Source organism: Sceloporus occidentalis, unplaced genomic scaffold (genome assembly GCF_023333645.1).
Source record: "Sceloporus occidentalis isolate IW3139 unplaced genomic scaffold, rSceOcc1.0.p SCAF_58, whole genome shotgun sequence".
Taxonomy (NCBI): Eukaryota; Metazoa; Chordata; class Lepidosauria; order Squamata; family Phrynosomatidae; genus Sceloporus; species Sceloporus occidentalis.
In genome coordinates this window covers 5,079,365-5,100,606 of record NW_028317038.1, presented here as the reverse complement: position 1 = coordinate 5,100,606, position 21,242 = coordinate 5,079,365, and the positions used below count along the sequence as shown (strand labels likewise).

Here is a 21,242-nt window from a genome sequence, read left to right as displayed (position 1 = left end):
GCACACATCAGGAAACCCTCTGGAAAGGGCACGCTCGGTAGGAAGCCCTATGGAAAGGGCACACACATCAGGAAACCCTCTGGAAAGGGCACGCTCGGTAGGAAGCCCTATGGAAAGGGCGCACACGACAGAAAACCCCCTTTTGGTGGGGTGCACACGACAGGAAACCCCTTTTGGTGGGGTGCACACGACAGGAAACCCCTTTTGGTGGGGTGCATGATAGGTAGCCCTCTGGCCGGGCTGGAATGCTGCAGACTCCACTCAGCGAACTCCTGGCCGTTTGCCTGCGGCCATTGTCACGGACTGGGTCCAAACAGATGACTGAAAGGACCCAGCGCGCCCGATGATTGTATGTAGGAGTCACAGTGCAGTAGTGGAGTTTGGACAGGGCCTGGTTGCAGGGTGACCACATTCACCCAGGTGTTGAGCACCTAGGGTAGTGCAGCCAAACACCAGCGCCCTGATATGGCAGCAGATGTAGTCCAGAACAAAGTGAAATCCTGCAGGCACCCTGGAACAGGCATGAGACATCACACAAGAATCACGTGCAGGATGCTGCAGGCTGGGAGTATGGAAGCTAAGCAAAGGGTATAGCAGAAACATAACAAGCAAGGGACAGGGAGACCAGGCACGAAACGTAACCAGACAAGACATACATGTTACAGGGCACTACAGTGAACCAGACAAGGAATAAACATTACTAGACAAGATATACATGATACAGGGCACAACAAAGGACAGGGAACAAGGCAAGGAACACAGGGGAAGGAGTGCGGAGACAGAATCCTCGGACACTTCTCCTTTAAGCAAGGATAGGCCATATTGACTAGGACAAAGGGAGAGGAGAGAGGAACCAGAATCCTCAGATGATACAAGGAAGAAGGGCAAAGGTAAATAAGAGAAACAAACATGAATACAAGAACTAGCCTAGAACTATATGATAACAATTGGAGATTCCGTCACATCATATGGCCATAGTATGCTTAGCCCACCACTACGCCAAAGTACTCCAATGACCTAACGCTAATCCCTGCTGACAGTGGTACGAAACAAACCAAACATGTAATCAAAACACATAGCACTGAGACATACCTTAGACTGTAGACTGAGACAAACAGAACACACAGGTGGGGCACACCTTATAAAGGAAACAGAGCTGAAGCAAAGAGCTGAAGCAGAAGCAAGGAATGGAAGATCAGAACAAAGCAAAAGGAAATCCAGGAATGGATCGAAGCAAAACAGGGAAACTGAAACAAGACAGATATGCAGCTCCGCAGCCTGGGCAGAACGTGACATATGGTTCTTTGGGAGACCTTTTTTTCCAGAGAAGCAGAGTTACTCTGAGAATCGGAGTGGCTACATATTTTATAGCCAGATTTTGCTATGAGTGATGGTAGCTACGACATCTACAGTTGCCCTGGTTCCTATTACAAACAAATGTGTCTAAATGCTCCTAGGTATCTACTGGGTTGTCTCATTTAAAAAAAACAAACATACTATTTTGAACTGATGGGCTGCTAATGTCAAATACCACAAAAATCCTATGGAGGAATTTCCATATTTCCAGAGAAAACAGTATATCATTACATTACGCATAGAAAAGGGGAATCACAAATGAACAAAGATGTGGTGAAAATGTTAAAAAGGCCATGATTGCAAAGGGGGCAAAAGCACTGGTTATAAATGGGTTAACAAATAAATACTTTCATTCACTGAATGTAATTTGTGACCATTTATCTGCAATATCAGCTTTGTGGGGTATGCTGAATGTCTCATATGCGCATACCTGAAACAATACTCTATGGGAAAAGTACACAGTCTAATGTTGTCTATTTTTTCAAAAGCTATCTATAGGTTTTCAGAGGCTAGGCATTTTAAATTGTAGACTTGTACATTCAGATTTGTACAAATTTTAATTTTAACAAAATTTCCCAATTTTGTTAATTTGCACAAACTTCAAAAAGAGGAGGGACCCACATGAAAACGAGCTCAGAATTTTTATTTGCATTTTGTTGCTACACAAGTCTACTAGATTGCATTCTTACAATGTCAGCCAACTGAGAGTACTACTATCAGCAGCTGATTTATCACTGCTCAGGACCGGATTAAGAGAATCATGGGCCTCATGCTGAGGATTCTGCTGGGCCTTTTTATGGAAATAATGCCACAGATTGGCATTAAGGGGTTTAAAAGGCATATCATAGAGCACTCTGTCTACAGAAATGCCTTATGCTCCCTGGTGTGTAGTCGGGGCAGCGGGTAGATGTCTACACGATTCACGTAGGCAACTTCAGCTGCAGCCGGAATGAGGTGCCGTTAGCAGCGGGGGTTGACTACACACCAGGGAGTCAGAAGCACCAGCAGCGGAGGTTACCAGACAGGAGGATCCAGGTCCCCTGCAGCGCTGAGGGGGATCTGGATCTTAGTCTCATAGTCAGACCTCTATTTGAGGTCTGATTATAAGACGACCCTGATTATAAGACGAGGGTAATTTTTCAGAGCATTTGCTCTGAAAAAAACCTTGTCTTATAATCAAGCAAAAACGGTAATAATTGGGACTTATACTCTGAAGCTATTGTTTGCCATGTGTATGATCACCCTGTAAAATTTAAATTTCCCCCCAATATTAGGAAAAATAAAATTGGCTCCCCAGAGTAAGAAAGGAGTTTGAGCAGCAGAGGAAGGGCACAGGACAGGCACTGCCAGACAGATACCTAGATTGTACAAAACTATGTCCCCCAAAATTGAACGTTAAGGATGAAAACAGTGCCGCAGATGCAGAGCATAGAGCAGGCATGACCTGACAGCCACAGCCAGATTGTACAGAAATACATTTCCCTCAATATTAGAATTAAAGAACTAGAATTGATCCCCCCAGAGTAAGAAAAGAGATTAAACCGCAGCAACAGCCGAGGCAGGGTACAGGACAAGCACTGCCAGACTCATCCAGACTATACTGGATTGTACAGGACTATATTCCCCCCAATATTATGAAAAAGAACAGCATAAAAAAGAAGAGCACCCATTCTCTCGTAATGATCCCACACTTTACTGTGGCTTTGTCCTTGTCTATGACATTATTAGTGGTAGTAGCGGTGATTACCATGCACGAAGGGGAACAAGTGCCACATCCACACTGCTACTTATGTCAAGTGGAAGGAGCAACACATCTAACAGAGAGATTACAGAAATATGTGTCGCTTGATTTCTCCTCCTCTGGGTTATAATCTAAATCCAATTCATTGTCATAATCAACATTGTCGATGACCATATGAGCTTATGAGTAAGTGCCAGATAAAGACGTGAAGTGCTTAAGGCCCTAAAGGGTTTATTTTGCCACCCACTGTTCTGATCCTGTATGGGCTTCAGAGTACACTGTATCCACAGTGAAATTATAATAAACTGTCACCAGGATTGAAAGAGTACCTATCTCATTCATCTTTTTAGAGTTAAAACATTCTAGTGCTTGCGGTAGTGGTGGCAGTTGCGATGGCACTCCTAGTGGTTTTCTTCTGTGCTTTACCATGTAATAGCTTACAAGCAATCTTCACCTTTGATCCCACCAACATGACCCCCTCCCTGAATCCTTGCTGGTAACTAAAATCATCCCTTACTTTGGTAGGTGAGATGGACAAGATTTTAGCCACTACTAGAGCTAGGATGTTCAGCAGTACTGCTGCATGCACCTCATAGTAGTTGTGACTCTGTGCAAAAAAGTTTCAGTCTACTTGGGACTGTATACCAGGGGTCCCCTGACTGATTTTACTTCTACAAATATGTTGCCAGTTCTGCCCAATCCAAGAAAACTGGAATCTCATCCTCCCAGAGATATAGTGGAACAATACAAAACTGTCTACTTTGACATCCACCGACAAGAGTACTGCTGAGTGCTGAAGGACTGCTTGGACATGCAGCATGTACAGAACTCCCTGTTATGGCCTGTCTAAATAAACTATTAATATTTTATCATCTTAACAGAAAATACGGTGCCTAATATTGTCACCAATATTAATTATTTATTGCTTTTTGTTGTCCAAAAACATGTTGTCTTGCTGGTAGTCTAAATGTGCAACTTATACCCTGGAACAGCATTTTAATTACTTAACCCCTAATGACCAATGACCTGCCAGGCACATCACAAAAGAAAGGTCAGTAGCATGGGGCGATAGTAGAATTAGTGCAGGGAAAGAGATAAAATACAAGCATTTGAAATACCCTGCAGTGGCTACTTTTCACAAATATATGTGAATTGGATTGTCCGGCTTAAAGGAGGCCCCAAACAGGATACAGGAGCAGGAAGACCATATGTCAAAATTTCAAATTGAAAAACAACCCGACAAAACTATGCACTATTTGTATGAACATACACAATTGGCATTTGTATGAATGTGTGTATAAGTATGTTAGTGTGTGTGTTTCTGTATATGTGTGAGTGCATGCGCTTTGGGAGCCCCCAACCCAGATTTTTGGTTGCTCCACTGTCCTGATTCCTCCCTCTTTCTGAATTTTCTTTATAGGCTGTTCTTTACCCCTTGGACTCCAGACAGGTGCGCTTACCGCTCACCATTTTTCAGCAAGTTCCTATTTTCGTTCTATGTTTTCATCATGGCTTCCGAATTTAGCAAGATTAAATCAACGTGGACGTGTTAATGCTTGGAGACCACAGGTAAATTAAAGGGCGTTCCGTTAACAAGAGGATGGCTTGTCAAGAACGTTTACAGGATGCATAGTTAAATCAGTGTGACTTCTTAAGTCTGCTCATCCGTTGAACTATGCATTACATGGAGATAGCTCGGTTAATTTTGCAGAGAAATGACCCTTGATAGTGAACAGTAAATGGTAATGCAAATGTACTTGGCGCTTTAACCAACACCAGCTGGAGAGTGAATCTATATGAAATATAATCAAATGTAATCAAATGTAAATTATAAGTAGTGATTCATGCATTCAGTGAAACCTCAAAAAAGTGTGCATAAAAGCAGACATTTGCAAATGGGCCAAAAACGACTTATTATTTTTGGTGCCCATGTTCACTATGACTCATTTTTCCACACTCACTCTCTCACACTCCAGTCCAAACAAAATGCAAATAATATCTTAAATGTAATGCAGCACAAAACGCAATGCATTTTACCCTATTTGGGCTTCTACCTGGTGCGTTTTTGAGTTGCAATATGTTATCATTTTATAGGGGTGTGTGAGGTTTGATGCCTCTGTGGGGTACTTTACTGGATTAATATTAAACACAATTGGTGTGAGCCATATTTATGGTGTGAGCCATATTTATTCAAGTACCCTTCCCCAGAATATTTATTACCATTAAAGAATGACACTGACAACCTTTATTGGATTGAGAAGGCCACAGCTTTATTATCATGAAATAGAAAAAATTGTTAACATGAGTGGATAAATATAATAACCGTCACGTCATAAACTTAACTGACATACTTAGCCTCCTGGCAATACCCGAAATGGGGAAAAACCGGCAAACCTGTCACCTGGAGAGAACACCAGCCCCAACCAAATGTTTTAAACCCCTAGCCGGCAATCACCAGCTCAGAGGGCCCACCGTACCAACTAATAAATAGTGCTACCTGCTGGTTAGCTGTTGAAGTGACCTCCTTTACCAACCGAAAACAATTAACTAGGCCGGACCCCCCATTATTTATCCACTCATTCATTGCCAAGCTGACTGACTCCCCCAAACCAACAAGGCCTTCTCGATCCCTCTTGAAAACCAGCACATAAGATATCCAAACCGATATCAGTAAGATGTACCCCATCCTCACGCAACAAATTCGAGTTTTCACCTTCTAAAAAGTGATGCTGCACCACTATACCCCCCATGCTGACCACTTGCAACGAGCCACTGACCGCCTTATCAATCGTCTGCCCACCGAACATCAAGTTCCACATCCCGCATGGAAAAGGAGTTCCTTGAAGGTCTGCGACAGGAGCTTAAGTTCTGAAATGGTCCCTCTGAAAACGAGAACGCATCAGCCACTTCATTATTAACACCCGGAACATGGCAAGAACATAAACAAACGTTAAGGTGCAAACAAAGCAGAATCAAATGGCGAACCAAGGCAATAACTGGGGAAGAAGAGGATGTTAAGTTAGTAAGCACCTGCACCACTGACATATTGTCACAGAAAACCAAAACCTGCCTATTCACCAGCTTATCCTCCCACAACTCCAGTGCAACCACAATGGGAAACAATTCCACCCTTACAAAAAAAATACTGCAGTTTTTCTGAAGTAATACTGCAGTTTTTTGGACATGAAAAAACTGCAATACTGCACTTTTACTGCAGTATTACCGCACATTTACTGCATTTTTACTTCACTGTACCGCAGTTGTACTGCAGTTATTTTTGTACGGAAGTACAAATGCAATAAAGCTGCAGCACATTGAAGTACAACTGTAGGTTTGCAATATAAAAAAAAAAGTGCAGTAAATGTGCAGTAAAACTGCAGTACAGTGAAGTACAAATGCAGTAAAACTGCAGTAAAAGTGCAGTATTGCAGTTTTTTCATGTCCAAAAAACTGCAGTATTACTTCAGAAAAACTGCAGTAATTTTTCGTAAGGGCAGCAGCATAAGGTTTTTTTTGTAAATGGAAGAAACACAAAATAACTGTCAATCTCCCTCGGTCTGGGGCTCCATGCAAGATCTCACCTCGTGGAGTTTCAGTGATCAGGTCAAGCTGCCGCACACCATCGCCCCCCCCCCAAAAAAAATGCTCCAAAACCATGACCACCTGCTACGTCAGGTGAAACTTGTCACGGACTGGGTCCAAGCTGATGGCAGAAGGACCCAGCGCGCCCGATGGTTGTTTGCAAGAGTCTCGATGCAGCAGTGGAGTCTGGGGCAGGGCCTGGTGCAGGGTGACCACACTCACCCAGGCGTTGAGCACCTAGGAAGTGCAGCCAAACACCAGCGCCCTGATATGGCAGCAGATGTAGTCCAGAATAAAACGAATCCTGCAGGCACCCAGGAGCAGGCATGAAGCATATCACACTGATCACGAGCAGGATGCTGCAGGCTGGGAGAATGAAGGCTAAGCAAAGGGTTAATGTAGCAGACACATAACACAGCAAAGGAAAGGGAGACCAGGCAAGAAACATGATATAGAATATACATGAGAAGTGGCTAGAAACAAGATATGAATAGAGCAAAATATAAACAGGCACTAGACGAGGAATAAACATAACTAGACAAGACATACATAGTACAGGGCACAACAAAGGACAGGGAAGAAGGCAAGGAACACAGGGGAAGGAGTGAGGAGCCGGAACCCTCGGACGCTTCTCCTATAAGCAAGGATAGGACATATTAACAGGGACATGGGGAGAGGAGAGAGGAACCGGAATCCTCAGATGATTCAAGGAAGAAGGGCAAAGGTACATAAAGACACACAAACATGACTACAGAAACTAGCCTAGGACTACAAGATAACTATTGGAGATTTCGTCACATGATATGGCCATAGTATGCTTAGCCCACCACTACGCCAAAGTACTCCAATGACGGTGGGTCCTAACACTAATCCCTGCTGACAAGATACAAAACAAACCACACATGTAAACCAAACACAGCACAGAGACATACCTTAGACTGCAGACTGAGACAAACAGAACACAGGTGGGGCACACCTAATAAAGGAAGCAGAGCTGAAGCAAAGAGTCGGAGCAGAAGCAAGGAATGGAAAATAGAACAAAGCAAAAGGAAATCCAGGAATGGATCAAAGCAAAGCAGAGAAACTAAAGCAGGACAGATATGCAGCTCCGCAGCCTGGGCAGACCGTGACAAAACTCCTCGGACCCTAACCACACAGAACGCCCATTATACGTTTGTAAAAAAGAAATCCAAACCTGCAAGTCCTCCTTCAAGGACCACGTGACCCTGATACCGAAATCAGTAGCCCTAAATTACAAAGTGGCCAACAATAACCCACAAACATCTGAAACCAGGGGGGACCCACACATAAAAAAATTGTCTTGTTTCAAACAAGGAACAAGATATTGAAAACCCCATTGGAAGTCATTTATCAAAGTAATCCCTTGCCCCAAAAACAACCTAACAGATGGAAACAAAAAGGATGAACAGGCGAAAGTCCGCCTCTACATCCCCCTTAGTCAAGAGAGCCCCTTTTCCAAAACGTCAAACCCAACCCAAAGCCTCATCAAAGGAAGTATAAGACACCCTGCAAAGCTCAGGTCATTTACGGAATTCCCACGAGAATAGGACAAATGTTGAATAAAATTTGTTTTATTTTATCAATTATCCACACTGAATGGAATACACGAGCGCCCCCTAGTGAACTTTTTGCTGAAATTCTTTAACACCCAGAGAGCGTTGCATAAGGGCTGCAGCTGTGGTTCCATACAAAAAAGGAAAGTCATTACGGCTGACTATTTTATTTGTTCACTATTCTATTCCTCTTACTGGTTTTCTCACTTTTTGCACAAATGTTGAATAAGCCAGAATTTACAACACCTACCAGAGCAACCCACAAGTTAGCCAGAGGCCGTAATAAAAATATAGGGCCAATACAAACTTCGTATCAGGAACAACACATAAATATGTATGTGCGTCAAAAATAGGCAGAGTCACTTAGATGCAAACAAAGGTAAAACATTTAATACGAACAAAAATAGAAGAAGAATATAAAAAGTAGATAACAAAAATAATTCAAAACAAGTGTTACAAAACCTTGGAGAGGAATTTAGTTCATGGCATCTGTCCTATGCATTCCTGAGGATGGAGGGAGGGAGTGTTCGGGACGTGAAGAGTCCGTGGATGGCAAGTACATCTTTCCTCAACCTCTCTTCCCATGCCTCCCTTATGTCATACAAATGCCTAGCTTATATGTGGTTTGGATAATGATGTCAGTCTATTGGTCTTCACCTAATTGGGTGTTCAAACAGCTTACTAAGGTCTTTACACGTCTAAACCTTATTTTAGGTGGTCACTGTAAGCATACTGTAATGCTCTTTTACAGTCACAAGTTACTATCCTATCTATAGAATGCCTGTTCAGCAAATCCTTCATTTCATATTTAAGGTCAAGAAAACCCTGAAGCCTATTAATATATCTTAATGATCATTTATTTATGACCAATAATTACATATCTTTGACTATTGCCTATACCAATAATTACATATGGTACTTTTATATTATTGGGGTTAGAAGAGATGTTAAATGTGTTAGAATCTTTTACAGAGGCAAATCAACAAATGGGCCAGCCATATGGCCCAACTCAACCTCCTTAGCCAGCTTAACATCAACCACATCAGGGTACTCTAAAACAGACCCCAGAGACACCAACCACCTCAGCAAAGGGGATACAAAAACCTTCCGTAAAACCAGAAAAAACAATGCTGCATCTTCTACCTTATGATACTGATGAAGCCACGGCTCCATCCTTTCTACGCTCACTGGCGTCATTTTTTACCAGACTCGGATGCCTTGGAGGAAGACTTGACTTTCCGAAAGCAACGGGTAAGGGGGTTGGATCCATTACAAGTGCAACATTCATGATGAAATTTGCATGCTGACCCCCACCTGCACTGCCCTTCATTATACTGCCAGCAAACGCCCTTTTTTCCCCACACTTGAAGAACCCCATGTGCTAGCTGAACCCCCGAACCCTAAAAGGACGACCCCGGCCTGTTTAAAGGAGCTGCAACCCGCAGCCACAAAAATATCTCTTTATGATCCCAACGCTTACCCGGGCGAATAACCATCTGCTGATGAAATTGTTCGTCATACCAGAGCCAGCCCTGACCACCATAAACACGATAAGCCTCACAATGCTGTCCATATAACAAAAAAGGCCACAGCAATGCTCAGGGAGCATCTCATCCACCAAACTAGCTAAAATCTCAAAAGGCTTGCAACCAGTTGGAGAACGTCCTAGGTATCAAACAATACCTCTGCTTCTCCTCATCCTCCTTTTTAGAATCATCAGCCTTACTACTCTTACCAAAATTAAACCGTTACAACAGGAGCAGGGAAAATATATCAACATACTCCCCGTTGGGGGCGTTCCCACTGATGTCAGCGGGAAACACCCCCATTTAATGGGAAAATGGGTGGGGAGTGGGGTGTGTCAAGGGAGTGCTTCTTATCTCAACTTGTTACCTGTATAAAAGACACCAGTCCACAGAAGCAATCAATCAATCAGATTCCAAACTCTCCACAGTGGCCAAGACCAAAGAGCTGTCCAAGGATGTCAGGGACAAGATTGTAGACCTACACAAGGCTGGAATCGGCTACAAGACCATGGCCAAGCAGCTTGGTGAGAAGGTGACAACAGTCGGTGCGATTATTCGCAAATGGAAGAAACACAAAATAACTGCCAATCTCCCTCGGTCTGGGGCTCCATGCAAGATCTCACCTCGTGGAGTTTTAATGATCATGAGAATGGCGAGGAATCAGCCCAGAACTACACAGGGGGATCTTGTCAATGATTTCAAGGCAGCTGGGACCATAGTCACCAAGAAAACAATTGGTAACACACTACGCCGTGAAGGACTGAAATCCTGCAGCGCCCACAAGGTCCCCCTGCTCATGAAAGCACAAGTACAAGAATGTACAGGTGTTGTGGTCAGATGAGACCAGAATCGAGCTATTTGGCATCAACTCAACTTGCTGTGATTGGAGGAGGAGAAATGCTGCCTATGACCCCAAGAACACCATCTCCACCATCAAACATGGAGGTGAAAACATTCTGCTAAGGGGGCAGGACGACTTCACTGCATCAAAGGGACAATGGATGGGGCAATGTACTGTCAAATCTTGGGTGAGAACCTCCTTCTCTCAGCCAGGCCATTGAAAATGGGTCGTGGAAGGGTATTTCAGCATGACAATGACCCAAAACACACGGCCAAGGCAACAAAGGAGTGGCTCAAGAAGGTCCTGGAGTAGCCTAGCCAGTCTCCAGGCCTTAATCCCATACAAAATCTGTGGAGAGATCTGAAGGTTCCAGTTGCCAGGCAGGCAGCTGCTATTCATTGGTTGATTTCAGACCTGCCGGCAACCAATAGAGTTGCTCGTATAGACATTTAACTCCTGACGGTAAAGGAGTCAGCTTCCCTTCATTGGTTGATGGCAGAGGAGGCCTCTGTCGGGGACAAATGGAGTCGCTCGCATGGACCTTTTAACTCCAGGAGCAAACCGAGGTGCTCCAAAGTGACTGTCCAGGGGGACTAAATTCCCTTTCTTGCAAGGCCAAATTGCTCAGAGCAGTTTTCTCAAACACTGTGAGCAGCTAGGCCTGAGAGGAACAGGGATTATCATCAGGCCCGGACTGGGACAAAAAATAAGCCCGGGCATTTAAGACTGAGTAGCCCATTTTTATTTATTTATTTATTTTTTGTTAAACCAAATGCTGACAAATTTAATATACCATTTCTTGTTGTCTATTAGTTATATTTCAGCATGCTTTTGTCACTGTAATCAATTAGCATTACATAAATAAATAATAAATGAATCATAATGTCATGCAATTTATAAAGCGCTATATCTTTAATGAAAGATTCAAAACCGTAACTAATCATTCCGAATATCTCCTGAGGAAGCCCCCGTGGCGAAACGCGTTGAGAGGACTATACTAAGGTCGTTGTATGGACTTTTATCGCTTTTTATATTTTTTACCGGATCCATTTTGTTTATTTATTTATTGAGATCAAATTCGGGCTAGTCCCTTAATAAATATATTGTTTACATATTGGCACTTTATTGAATCTGCATTTCATCAACAAAAAGAGAGAGAGAAGAAAATACTTGAAAATGTGTTGGAATATAACAATGCGTATTTGCACACGATTGGATGTGCAAAACCCCATGTGAGTGCAATCCTTTTATTACTAAATAAATTACCAGATTGACATACTACACTATCCTGCTTTTGGCTCTCTTTTTTTTTTAGCTGGAATTGCAAGATATACAAAGAACAGGCTTGAAAATCACAGCTTTATTGTGAGTGCAATGGTTGAATTTCACATTGAATAATTGTTTTTTTTATTGGCTACACTATTTGTGTTTTTTTTTTCTCTTTTTTTCTTATATGAGCGCCCCCAAGTGGATTTGTTCCAGACATAATTAAAGCAAGACTGGAGTCAAGCATTTAGCCTTGGACAGGAAATTATCATCTGCTTCAAACGGAAACAGCTGATCACTGTACAGGCTGATCTTGAAGCTTTAGAATTAAAAGCCAATTATTCAAGCAGGATCTGAAGTTTGATGAATTTTCAGAACATCTTAAAAAATATAAAGATAAGTTAGAAGATGAGATCTCTTCGAAAAAAACAAGATAAATTCTGGCGAGATCGGATGGATTATCTCAAAAATGAAATCTATGTATGGAAGAGACAGCAAATGGATATAAATTAATTCAATTAGCAAAGACCCTCAGAAGAGACAGGAAACCTGTGAAGCTGAAACTTCCGGTACCGATTACGCCTCTTCTGGTGGTTCATCCCCTCCATCCATTAATTCATGTTCAGGAGCTGAACTAGCACAGATGGGAAGAATGACAAGACTGGCTTTGCTGGATCGGAGTGGTGAGAATCCTGATTTAAACAGATGCCGATCCACTTTCAAAAGGAAAAAAAGAGCACGGCTGCGGAGAAGAAGACCAGTTAAGGTGCTATACTCTTCCGTGGAATCATAAGAACAGCTAATTGTCATTAATTTATCGAATTTTGAACTTTCTCAGATACAACAGAGGGTGCTGGGTTTGGGACTGTCATTTGGGATACTAATACTTACCTCAGACTTTTAACCCAACTAATCTCTTTCAGCGACAACTGTCAAATCTATTAGATTATGGTGTTTACTGTGTAGTATTAAATATAGATGTAGTTCAATATATTTTTAAACCTCTCCGGTTGTACCAATTTTTTACTTATTGCTGAAGATCAAAACAATAAAGAGGCTAATCATATTGTGTCATTTGTTACCCCCTACAGTGAATAATTTAATAAGATTCGGAGTATAATTCATAAACATTTAGCCATCCTCATGATGACATACACATACACATGAGGTGTATGGCAAAGTAGTGAAACAGGGTATTAGATTTGTCCCCAAAAAAGCATGTTCCCTGGCTAACAAACTTTCTCCAAGTCAGCTCCCTAAGATTAATAATATTAAAACTTGCAATTGGCTGGATAGTACAGGAATGTTTCCCTGTGGTCAAGTGTTGTAAATTTGTAAATAGAGTTTAAATCTTCAGTCACCAGTGTGATGTATACTGTTAAACAATATATGAACTGCTAAAAATTTTATTTATTTGATTCTCTGTAAAAAATGCAGCATTCAGTATGTGGGGCGTACTACGTGCCAACTTAAGGCCCGTATTAGGGAACATTAAACTAGTACAGAAACAAAAGACTTGAAGTCTCCCATCGGCAAGCATTTTGATCACTGATGTAATGGAGACACTTACTTTTTTTCATTTCTTGGTATAGAAAGAATTATAGGCACCCAAAGAGGTAGTAACACAACTTTAAAATGTAACCAAAGAGAAGTCTTTTGGATTTTTACTTAATGTACTAGAATTCCTCAGGGCCTTAACTCGCAATACGAAGTTAGCTGTTATACTGGTTAGAATCATTCTTTATCCAACTAAACATAAGTTTTTACCCTATGGCTATGTACCCTGAATACATCCATTCTTGTTTTATCTTGGAAGCTAAGCAGGGTCAGGCCTGGTTAGTACCTGGATGGGTGACTGCCTGGAAATAGCAGGTGCTTTTGTGCTGTATTTAATATTACTTAACTTGATTTTTGTTTATACTTTAATTACTTTATGCTTTACTCCCTTATAAAACACTTGCAACAATTGTATTGATTTGTTTCATGATAATAGCATTTTGCTGTATAGCTGCTCTATAGTTTTTTTGTTCTTTCAATGTTTCCCTTATCTTTGCATGGCTTGGGATATAAAGGGTGTCATTGTTTTGTGGGAGGAGATTTAAACTTAAATCTCTATATGTATTTTCAGTTTCCTCTACAAATGCACTTCTTGTTAATTAGGAGCTATCTGTCCCGCCCCCTTATCCAATTACACACCTGTTACTACTTTACTACTTAAATGCTTTTATTTGTTTTTTGTATGTAAAGGTTGTGTATTTGGTTATAGAGCAGGCTGCTTATGATTAAGCACTTCCTTGTGCCTGTTTATGTACCTCTTGTTTTGATTTTATGGTCTATGGACTTAATTAAATTGTGATATATTTTACAATGGATGCTTTCTCTCTATTCCTTGGTGTCAGCTGGCAACCTCTGATACTTTGTACCTAGTGGATTTCTGCACAGGATCCCACACGCTTCAGCACCCATTGGGAGAGAGAACATTACACTTCAGGTCTGGAGCTACTCCCAAGTTATTTTATGATCCATGAGGATCAAGATTTATACAGAAGTTCCCTCAAAGCAAATGTCTCCATTCTTTGAAAGTGAGAATTAACGTCAGCAACTCAGTCACCAATTTCATAGTTAATTCCGCAGTACCTAGCGTTTTGGAGAAATACCCACATGGGTGCTACTGGCTCTCAGGAGTATGAGAGCCATACTCATCCCATACTAACTGCCTTTTCCCCTACAACATCTCGTGAAAAGTCTCACTTACCCACCTATTTAATCTTTTGCTATCATCTGGAACTGTACCAACAACCTTCAAGCATGTGCTAATCAGCTTCTCTTGCAAGACATCATCACCACTTTCGGTTGACGTCCCTCTTGGCCCTCTGCTGTTCTCTTTTTATACTACATCTCATGGGAAACTCATTTGGCCTCCAGTATAATCTACATGCAGATGATACCCAAATTTACCTGGCTTCTCCTGATCTCTCTCCATCTCATGTTCCGTATTACCAACTGCTTGTCTACTATTTCTTCATGGATGTCACAACGCTACCTGAAACTTAATCTTTTTTAAACTGAACTAATTGTCTTCCCTCCTTCCATCTCCACCCCACTACCTGAATTTTCTACCACCATTAACAACACAACTATTTCTCCTACAAAACAGGCCCGATGCCTTAGGGTCATTCTTGACTCAAACCTCTCCTTCATCCCTCACATTCAGTCCTTCCACTTGCACCTAAAAAACATCTCTCACATCTGCCCCTTCCTCACCCAAGAATCCACAAAAACTCTGGTTCATTCACTTATCATTTCCCATCTTGACTACTTCCCATCTTGACCACTCTTCTGGTTGGTATTCCCCTCTGTCGACTTTCTCCAATACAATCTTTCCTAAATGCTGCTACTAGGTTTATCTTCCTTGCACACCGCTCCTCTTCTGTTTCCCCACTCTGTGAAATCCTCCACTGGCTCCCTATTACCTTTAGAATTAAATTTAAAATCCTGGTACTAATATATAAGACCCTCCATAACACTGCTCCATACGTTTCTGCACTCATAAACAAATACGCCTCTACTCGATCTTTATGTTCTTCCCATGGTCTCTCCTCTTCCTTTTCTCGTCTGCAAGATTTCACTTGTGCTGTCCCATATGTCTGAAACCTACTTCCACCAAGCTTTTGAGCTCCCACCCAACATTCAAGGAAAATCTCAAAACCCACATCTTCAGAGAAGCATACCATCTTAGTTGCTAGGACTTTCCTGTCACTAATACAACCACCACAGCTCTCATCTTTCTCTGTTCCTTATATTTGTCCTCACCCCATTCCCTCAAGCTTGCATGCAGGGCTCTCTCCACCTTGTCTTAGTCTGTCAATTCTAGTCTTGTCATACACCTTGAATATATATGTATTGTAAGAAACGCTGCGTACATTGTTGGCGCTATCTAAATAAAAGCTGATCATCATCGTGGATCATCATCATCATCATCCATCGATCATCGTCATCATCATCATGGATCATAAAATACTAATTTCCCTGTCCAAAGCTAAATACTAGACTCCAAGGCAAAAAGCTATTGCGGCCTAGCAAGAGATGAACCACATATTAAATGCTCAAGTTGGTTAAATCTGCCAAAGAGGTTATGTTATTGGTGGTGGTGGTGATGGATCGCTTTCTCAGAAGCCTGCCAACAGCCCTACATAGTTGAGTCGGTCAGGGAGATCCAGGGAGATAGACTTGGCTGAAAGATATCTATAAAAGGTAATGAAAAAACCTGCTAAATAGATTCTACTATTTGTCCTGAGTTTAGAAATACCCAATGTTTTTATGTTTTTTTTGCTTTTTTCTACACATTATGGGGCAATAAGTACAGGTAGCGTTTTGCTATTTCAAAGCCATTTTTTCCAAATCTGGTAATTCTTCCCCCCATGTGCCATTTCGGGTATCTTTGAAGCCGGCCAATGCAATTTATCCCATCTAGTCATATATTTTTAAAAACTAGACAGCCCAGGGTATTCCAAGCACTAATTCTACCATCAGCCTTTGTCAAACTTTATGGTAGTAATTTTTTTTGCATTTGTTTTTTCACACACATTTTACTTCAGCTATGAATAAACAGGTTCTGGTATATGTCACTATCACAAAACACCCCAATATGTGTTCAGCAACATCTCCTGAGTACAGCGATACCTCACATGAATGATTTTGCCTGGCTGTTTGGGGGCAAAAGGGCCACATTTGGGGCATGTGCATTTTTCAATGTTTAACTTTGGCATTTGGGGATCCACTGCCCATGCCCTATTTGGTACATCTTTGAGCCGGGCCATTTCAGTGTGCCCAACAAAACCATATATTTTTGAAAACTAGACACCCCAGGGTATTTTAAATGCTGGTATTTTAACTCTTTTACCACCAGAATTTTTTCAAAGTTTGCAGTTATATTCTTTTGTGTGTATTTTTCCCCCACACACCTATGTTATGTATGAATTTACAGCTCCTGGTATATGCCGCTGTCACACGACACCCCAATATGTGTTCAGCAACATCTCCTGAGTACAGTGATACCCCACATGCATGGGTTTGTAATTTTTTGGGGGAACTAAAAGGCCACATTTGGTACGTGTGCATTTTTCTAATTGGAAATTAGACGTGTGGCCATCCTTCCCCCCGTGTTAATTGGGACATTGTTGAACCTGGCCAATTCAATTTACCCCATCAAATCATACATTTTTTAAAAGTAGACACCCCATGGGCATTTAATATGCCAGTATTTTAACTCTTTCCATGCGAGAATTGTTTTAAGCTAATGTGGTAATTTTAGGACTTGCTCACAAAAATATATTTTTTATATATATATATTAAATTTTTTTTTGCCTTTTTTAAAAAAAATTTAACATTTTTTTTCAACTTGAAGGTTCCCCTGATAGTGACATCAGTGGGAAATTATTTTTACACTGTGATTAGAAAGCTGGGCTCCATTGACTTGCATGGTTGAATGCAGTACCTGTATTCAACCTGCAAGTGGAGCCAGAGTTCTCTAGAGGGTCTGGAGACCATCTAGCAAACTTTTTCATCTTTATTGTTTTTTTTCCCGGGCCGCCGCCATCTTGCGGATGGTGAAGATTGCGTGCAGCTGCGGCTGTGACCGCTCTCCAGAGCGGCAGAAGCTGTCTTGCGGAGGAGGAAGGTCTTCCTCTCCTCCGTGGCGGTTGAAGCTGCTGTGGCAGGGCGGGGGGTCTCCCCCTTCTCCGCGGCGGCTGTGGCTGTTGCGGTAAGGCGGGGGGTCTCCCCCTTCTCCGCGGCGGTAGAGACTGCTGCGGCAAGGTGGGGGGTCTCCCCCTCTTCCGTGGCGGCTGATGCCGCTGCGATGAAGCCGGCGGTCTCCCTCTTCTCCGCGGAGGCTGAAGATCTGCGGACCCGGAGGAACCGGCAGCCAGGTACGTTACAGTACCCCCCCTCGAAGGGGCTACCACCGGGCGACCCACACGTCTCCTAGCGAGGAAGGCACGTACCAGACGGGGAGCGTTGAGACGAGCAGCGGGAACCCAGGAACGACTCTCCGGAGCAAGTCCTCTCCAGTGAATCAAATATTGCACAGTCCCTTGTTGTCGGCGAGTAGCCAAAATCATTTGAGGACAACGTCGAAGGGAATCTGCAACAGAGGTGCCCGCCGGTGGTGGTCTTCTGGTAGTAAAACGATTGCACACCAGAGGTTTCAGAAGGGAGACGTGGAAAACTCGAGGAATCCGGAGTGTTCGGGGTAACAGGAGTTCATAGGCTACCGGATTGATCCGGCGAATTATAGGGAAGGGGCCAATGAAACGTGGAGCCAACTTCATAGATGGCACCCTTAGCTTGAGGTATCTGGTGGATAACCAAACCCTTTCTCCAGGCAAATAAGCAGGGGCGTGAGAACGTCTCTTATTGGCTTGACGTTCCTGTCGCCTGCCCGCGAGTCGCAGTGTCTCCTGTACAGACGACCAAGTAGCCCGGATGGCAGCCAGCCTTTCCTGTAGAGCCGGAACCGTAGAGACGGGAAATGCCCCAGGGAAAGGCTGAGGGTGTAAACCGTATAGGCAGTAGAAGGAGGATACCCCTGTAGACTCCTGCACGGAGTTGTTACGGGCAAATTCAGCAAAGGGTAGTAGATCAACCCAGTTGTCTTGGTGGTTGTTAATGAACAGGCGTAGATATTGGTCCAGATGCTGGTTAGCTCTTTCAGCTGCCCCGTTAGATTGGGGATGATACGCGGACGAGAAGGCCAGAGTAATGCCCAAGGCTTTGGTGAAGTCACGCCAGAAGCATGCTATGAACTGTGAGCCTCGGTCGGAAACAATCTCGGTAGGTAGTCCATGGAGCCGGACGATCTCGCGTATAAAGAACTCATCAGCCAATGTAACAGCAGAAGGTAATTTCCTCAATGGAATCATGTGAGCCATCTTGGAAAAACGATCCACCACCATGAGTATGACTGCATGCCCTCTGGAGTTAGGTAAGTCGACAATGAAATCCATAGCAATGTGTGTCCATGGTGCTGAGGGAAGTGGCAGAGGGTGGAGCAACCCGGCAGGCACTCTCCTGGAGGACTTGTTAGCTGCGCCACCAAAAAGTTCTGGAAACGAGATCCCTCGTGCGTGTAACCCCCGGGTGTCCTGCCGTTCTGGAGCCATGGGACAAACGGAGAACACGAGACCTGAAACGAACCGGAACGAACAGCTTGCCCGTAGGTAGAGATCCCGGAGCTTGAGACTGCAACCTGGCAATACGATCCACGAGAGGAGTGAGACAGGTGAGGTGGGTAGCAGCTAAGACCTTTGTTGTTGGTACAATACGCTCGGGTTCGTGATTCTCCTCATCAGGAAAGGTATGCATCCGCGAGAGAGCGTCGGCCTTGGCATTCTTGGACCCCGGACGGTAGGTCAATACGAAGGGAAACCGGGACAGGAACAGGGACCACCTGGCTTGTCGAGGGTTCAGACATTTCGCGGACTCTATATATTGTAAGTTCTTATGGTCCGTCAGGATCAAGGTTGGAACTTATACACCCTCCAGAAGGTGTCGCCACTCCTCTAAGGCCAAAATGACAGCCAAAAGTTCTTTGTTGCCGATATCATAGTTTCTCTCTGCCGGAGAAAATCTTCTAGAAAAGTAACCGCACGGGTGTAGTGGCCCACTGTAGGAGGCTCGTTGAGAGAGGATAGCCCCCACCCCAGTCTCAGACGCATCTACCTCCAGGACAAAAGGTAGTAGGGGATCCGGATGTCGGAGCACAGGAGCTGTGGTAAACCTCTCCCTCAACTGATTGAACGCGGAAACAGCGGCCGACGGCCATACCATCGTATCGGCCCCTCTCTTAGTGAGAGCCGTTAGGGGCGCCGCAATCTTAGAATAGTCTCTGATAAAACGTCTGTAGTAGTCGGCAAACCCCAAAAAGCGTTGTAGTGGTTTCAGACCCGCAGGTTGCGGCAAGTCTCTGATAGCACGTACTTTAGCAGGGTCCATCTCAAACCCCTCCGGGGTAATGACGTACCCTAAGAATAGCACCTTGCAAACCTCGAACTCGCACTTCTCCAGCTTGGCGTAGAGCCCGTGTTGCCGTAAACGGTCTAATACTTGAGCAACTTGTGTGCGATGGGTAGAAAGGTCTGAGGAGTAAATCAAGATGTCATCCAGATATACTACGACGAACTGTTGCAGAAAATCCCTGAGGCAATCGTTAATGAACTCCTGGAAGACAGCTGGGGCATTGCATAGCCCGAACGGCATAACCGTATATTCGTAATGTCCTGATCGTGTGTTAAATGCCGTCTTCCATTCATCGTCCTCGCGAATTTGAACAAGGTTGTAAGCACCCTGCAGATCCAGCTTAGCATAGATTGTAGCTCCGCACAGTCTGTCGAAGAGCTCGGAAATTAACGGAATGGGGTACGTGTTGCGTCTGGTGATTCTGTTCAATCCTCTGTAATCGATGCAAGGGCGAAGTCCCCCATCCTTCTTTTTAACAGAAAAAAACCCCGCTCCAGCGGCTGACGTGGAGCGGCGAATAAATCCCTGACGAAGATTCTCCTCAATATACTCCTCCATAGCTTTAGTCTCTGGGACCGAAAGCGGATAGGTCTGACCCCTGGGTGGCATGGTACCAGGGAGTAGGTCAATGGAACAGTCATACGGTCGGTGTGGAGGTAATTTCTCCGCCTCCTTCTTGTTGAACACATCCGCGAAACAACGATACTGATCTGGCAGCATTGAGGTTCCAATGGAGCTTAGTGTCACAGGAACAGTCTTTACAGGTGAGAGGCAGTGGACCATACAAGTGCTGCTCCAAGCCGTAATCTGGTTCGTAAACCAATCAATCGTAGGGTTGTGATTGCGCAACCATGGAAACCCCAAAATAATCGGAACAGAAGGAGAGCTGATGACCAATAACTGTACTGATTCGCTGTGAACCACTCCCACCGAGAGGGTAAGAGGCGATGTGTGAAGAGTGATGTGCTCCTGAAGGAGCGGTCTCCCGTCGATAGTCTCCACAGATAACGGGTTGGGTAAGGGAAGGGTGGGAACCAGGAACCGGGTACAAAAGTCAGAGTCAATAAAGTTGCCGGCCGCGCCGGAATCCAGGAAGGCCACGGTATCCACGGAACCCCTAGCCCAGACTATTCGAACCGGAACTGTCATACGGGTGATTTTGGTTTCAGGGGATGGTCGAATCACACCTATAGTAGGTCCCCTCAGCCTACCCAGGTGCGAGCGTTTCCCGGCCTCTTAGAACAGCTCCTCAGGAAATGCCCCGAAAGGCCACAATACAGGCATAGTCCCTCCCTTCTTCTCCTGCTCTTCTCCTGTTCAGTGAGTCTAGCTGCCCC

At 43.7% G+C, this 21,242-nt stretch overlaps 1 protein-coding gene across 1 annotated transcript in view; it reads left to right on the top strand.

The window, feature by feature from the left end:
• Positions 1-21,242, top strand: part of LOC149287639 (coagulation factor VIII-like) — a 112,449-nt gene that overhangs the window by 60,054 nt on the left and 31,153 nt on the right. Inside the window, exon 3 of the mRNA XM_089492657.1 lies at positions 4,518-4,666. Coding sequence (XP_089348783.1) covers positions 4,518-4,666 — 149 coding nt within the window. The remainder of the gene's footprint in view (positions 1-4,517; positions 4,667-21,242) is intronic.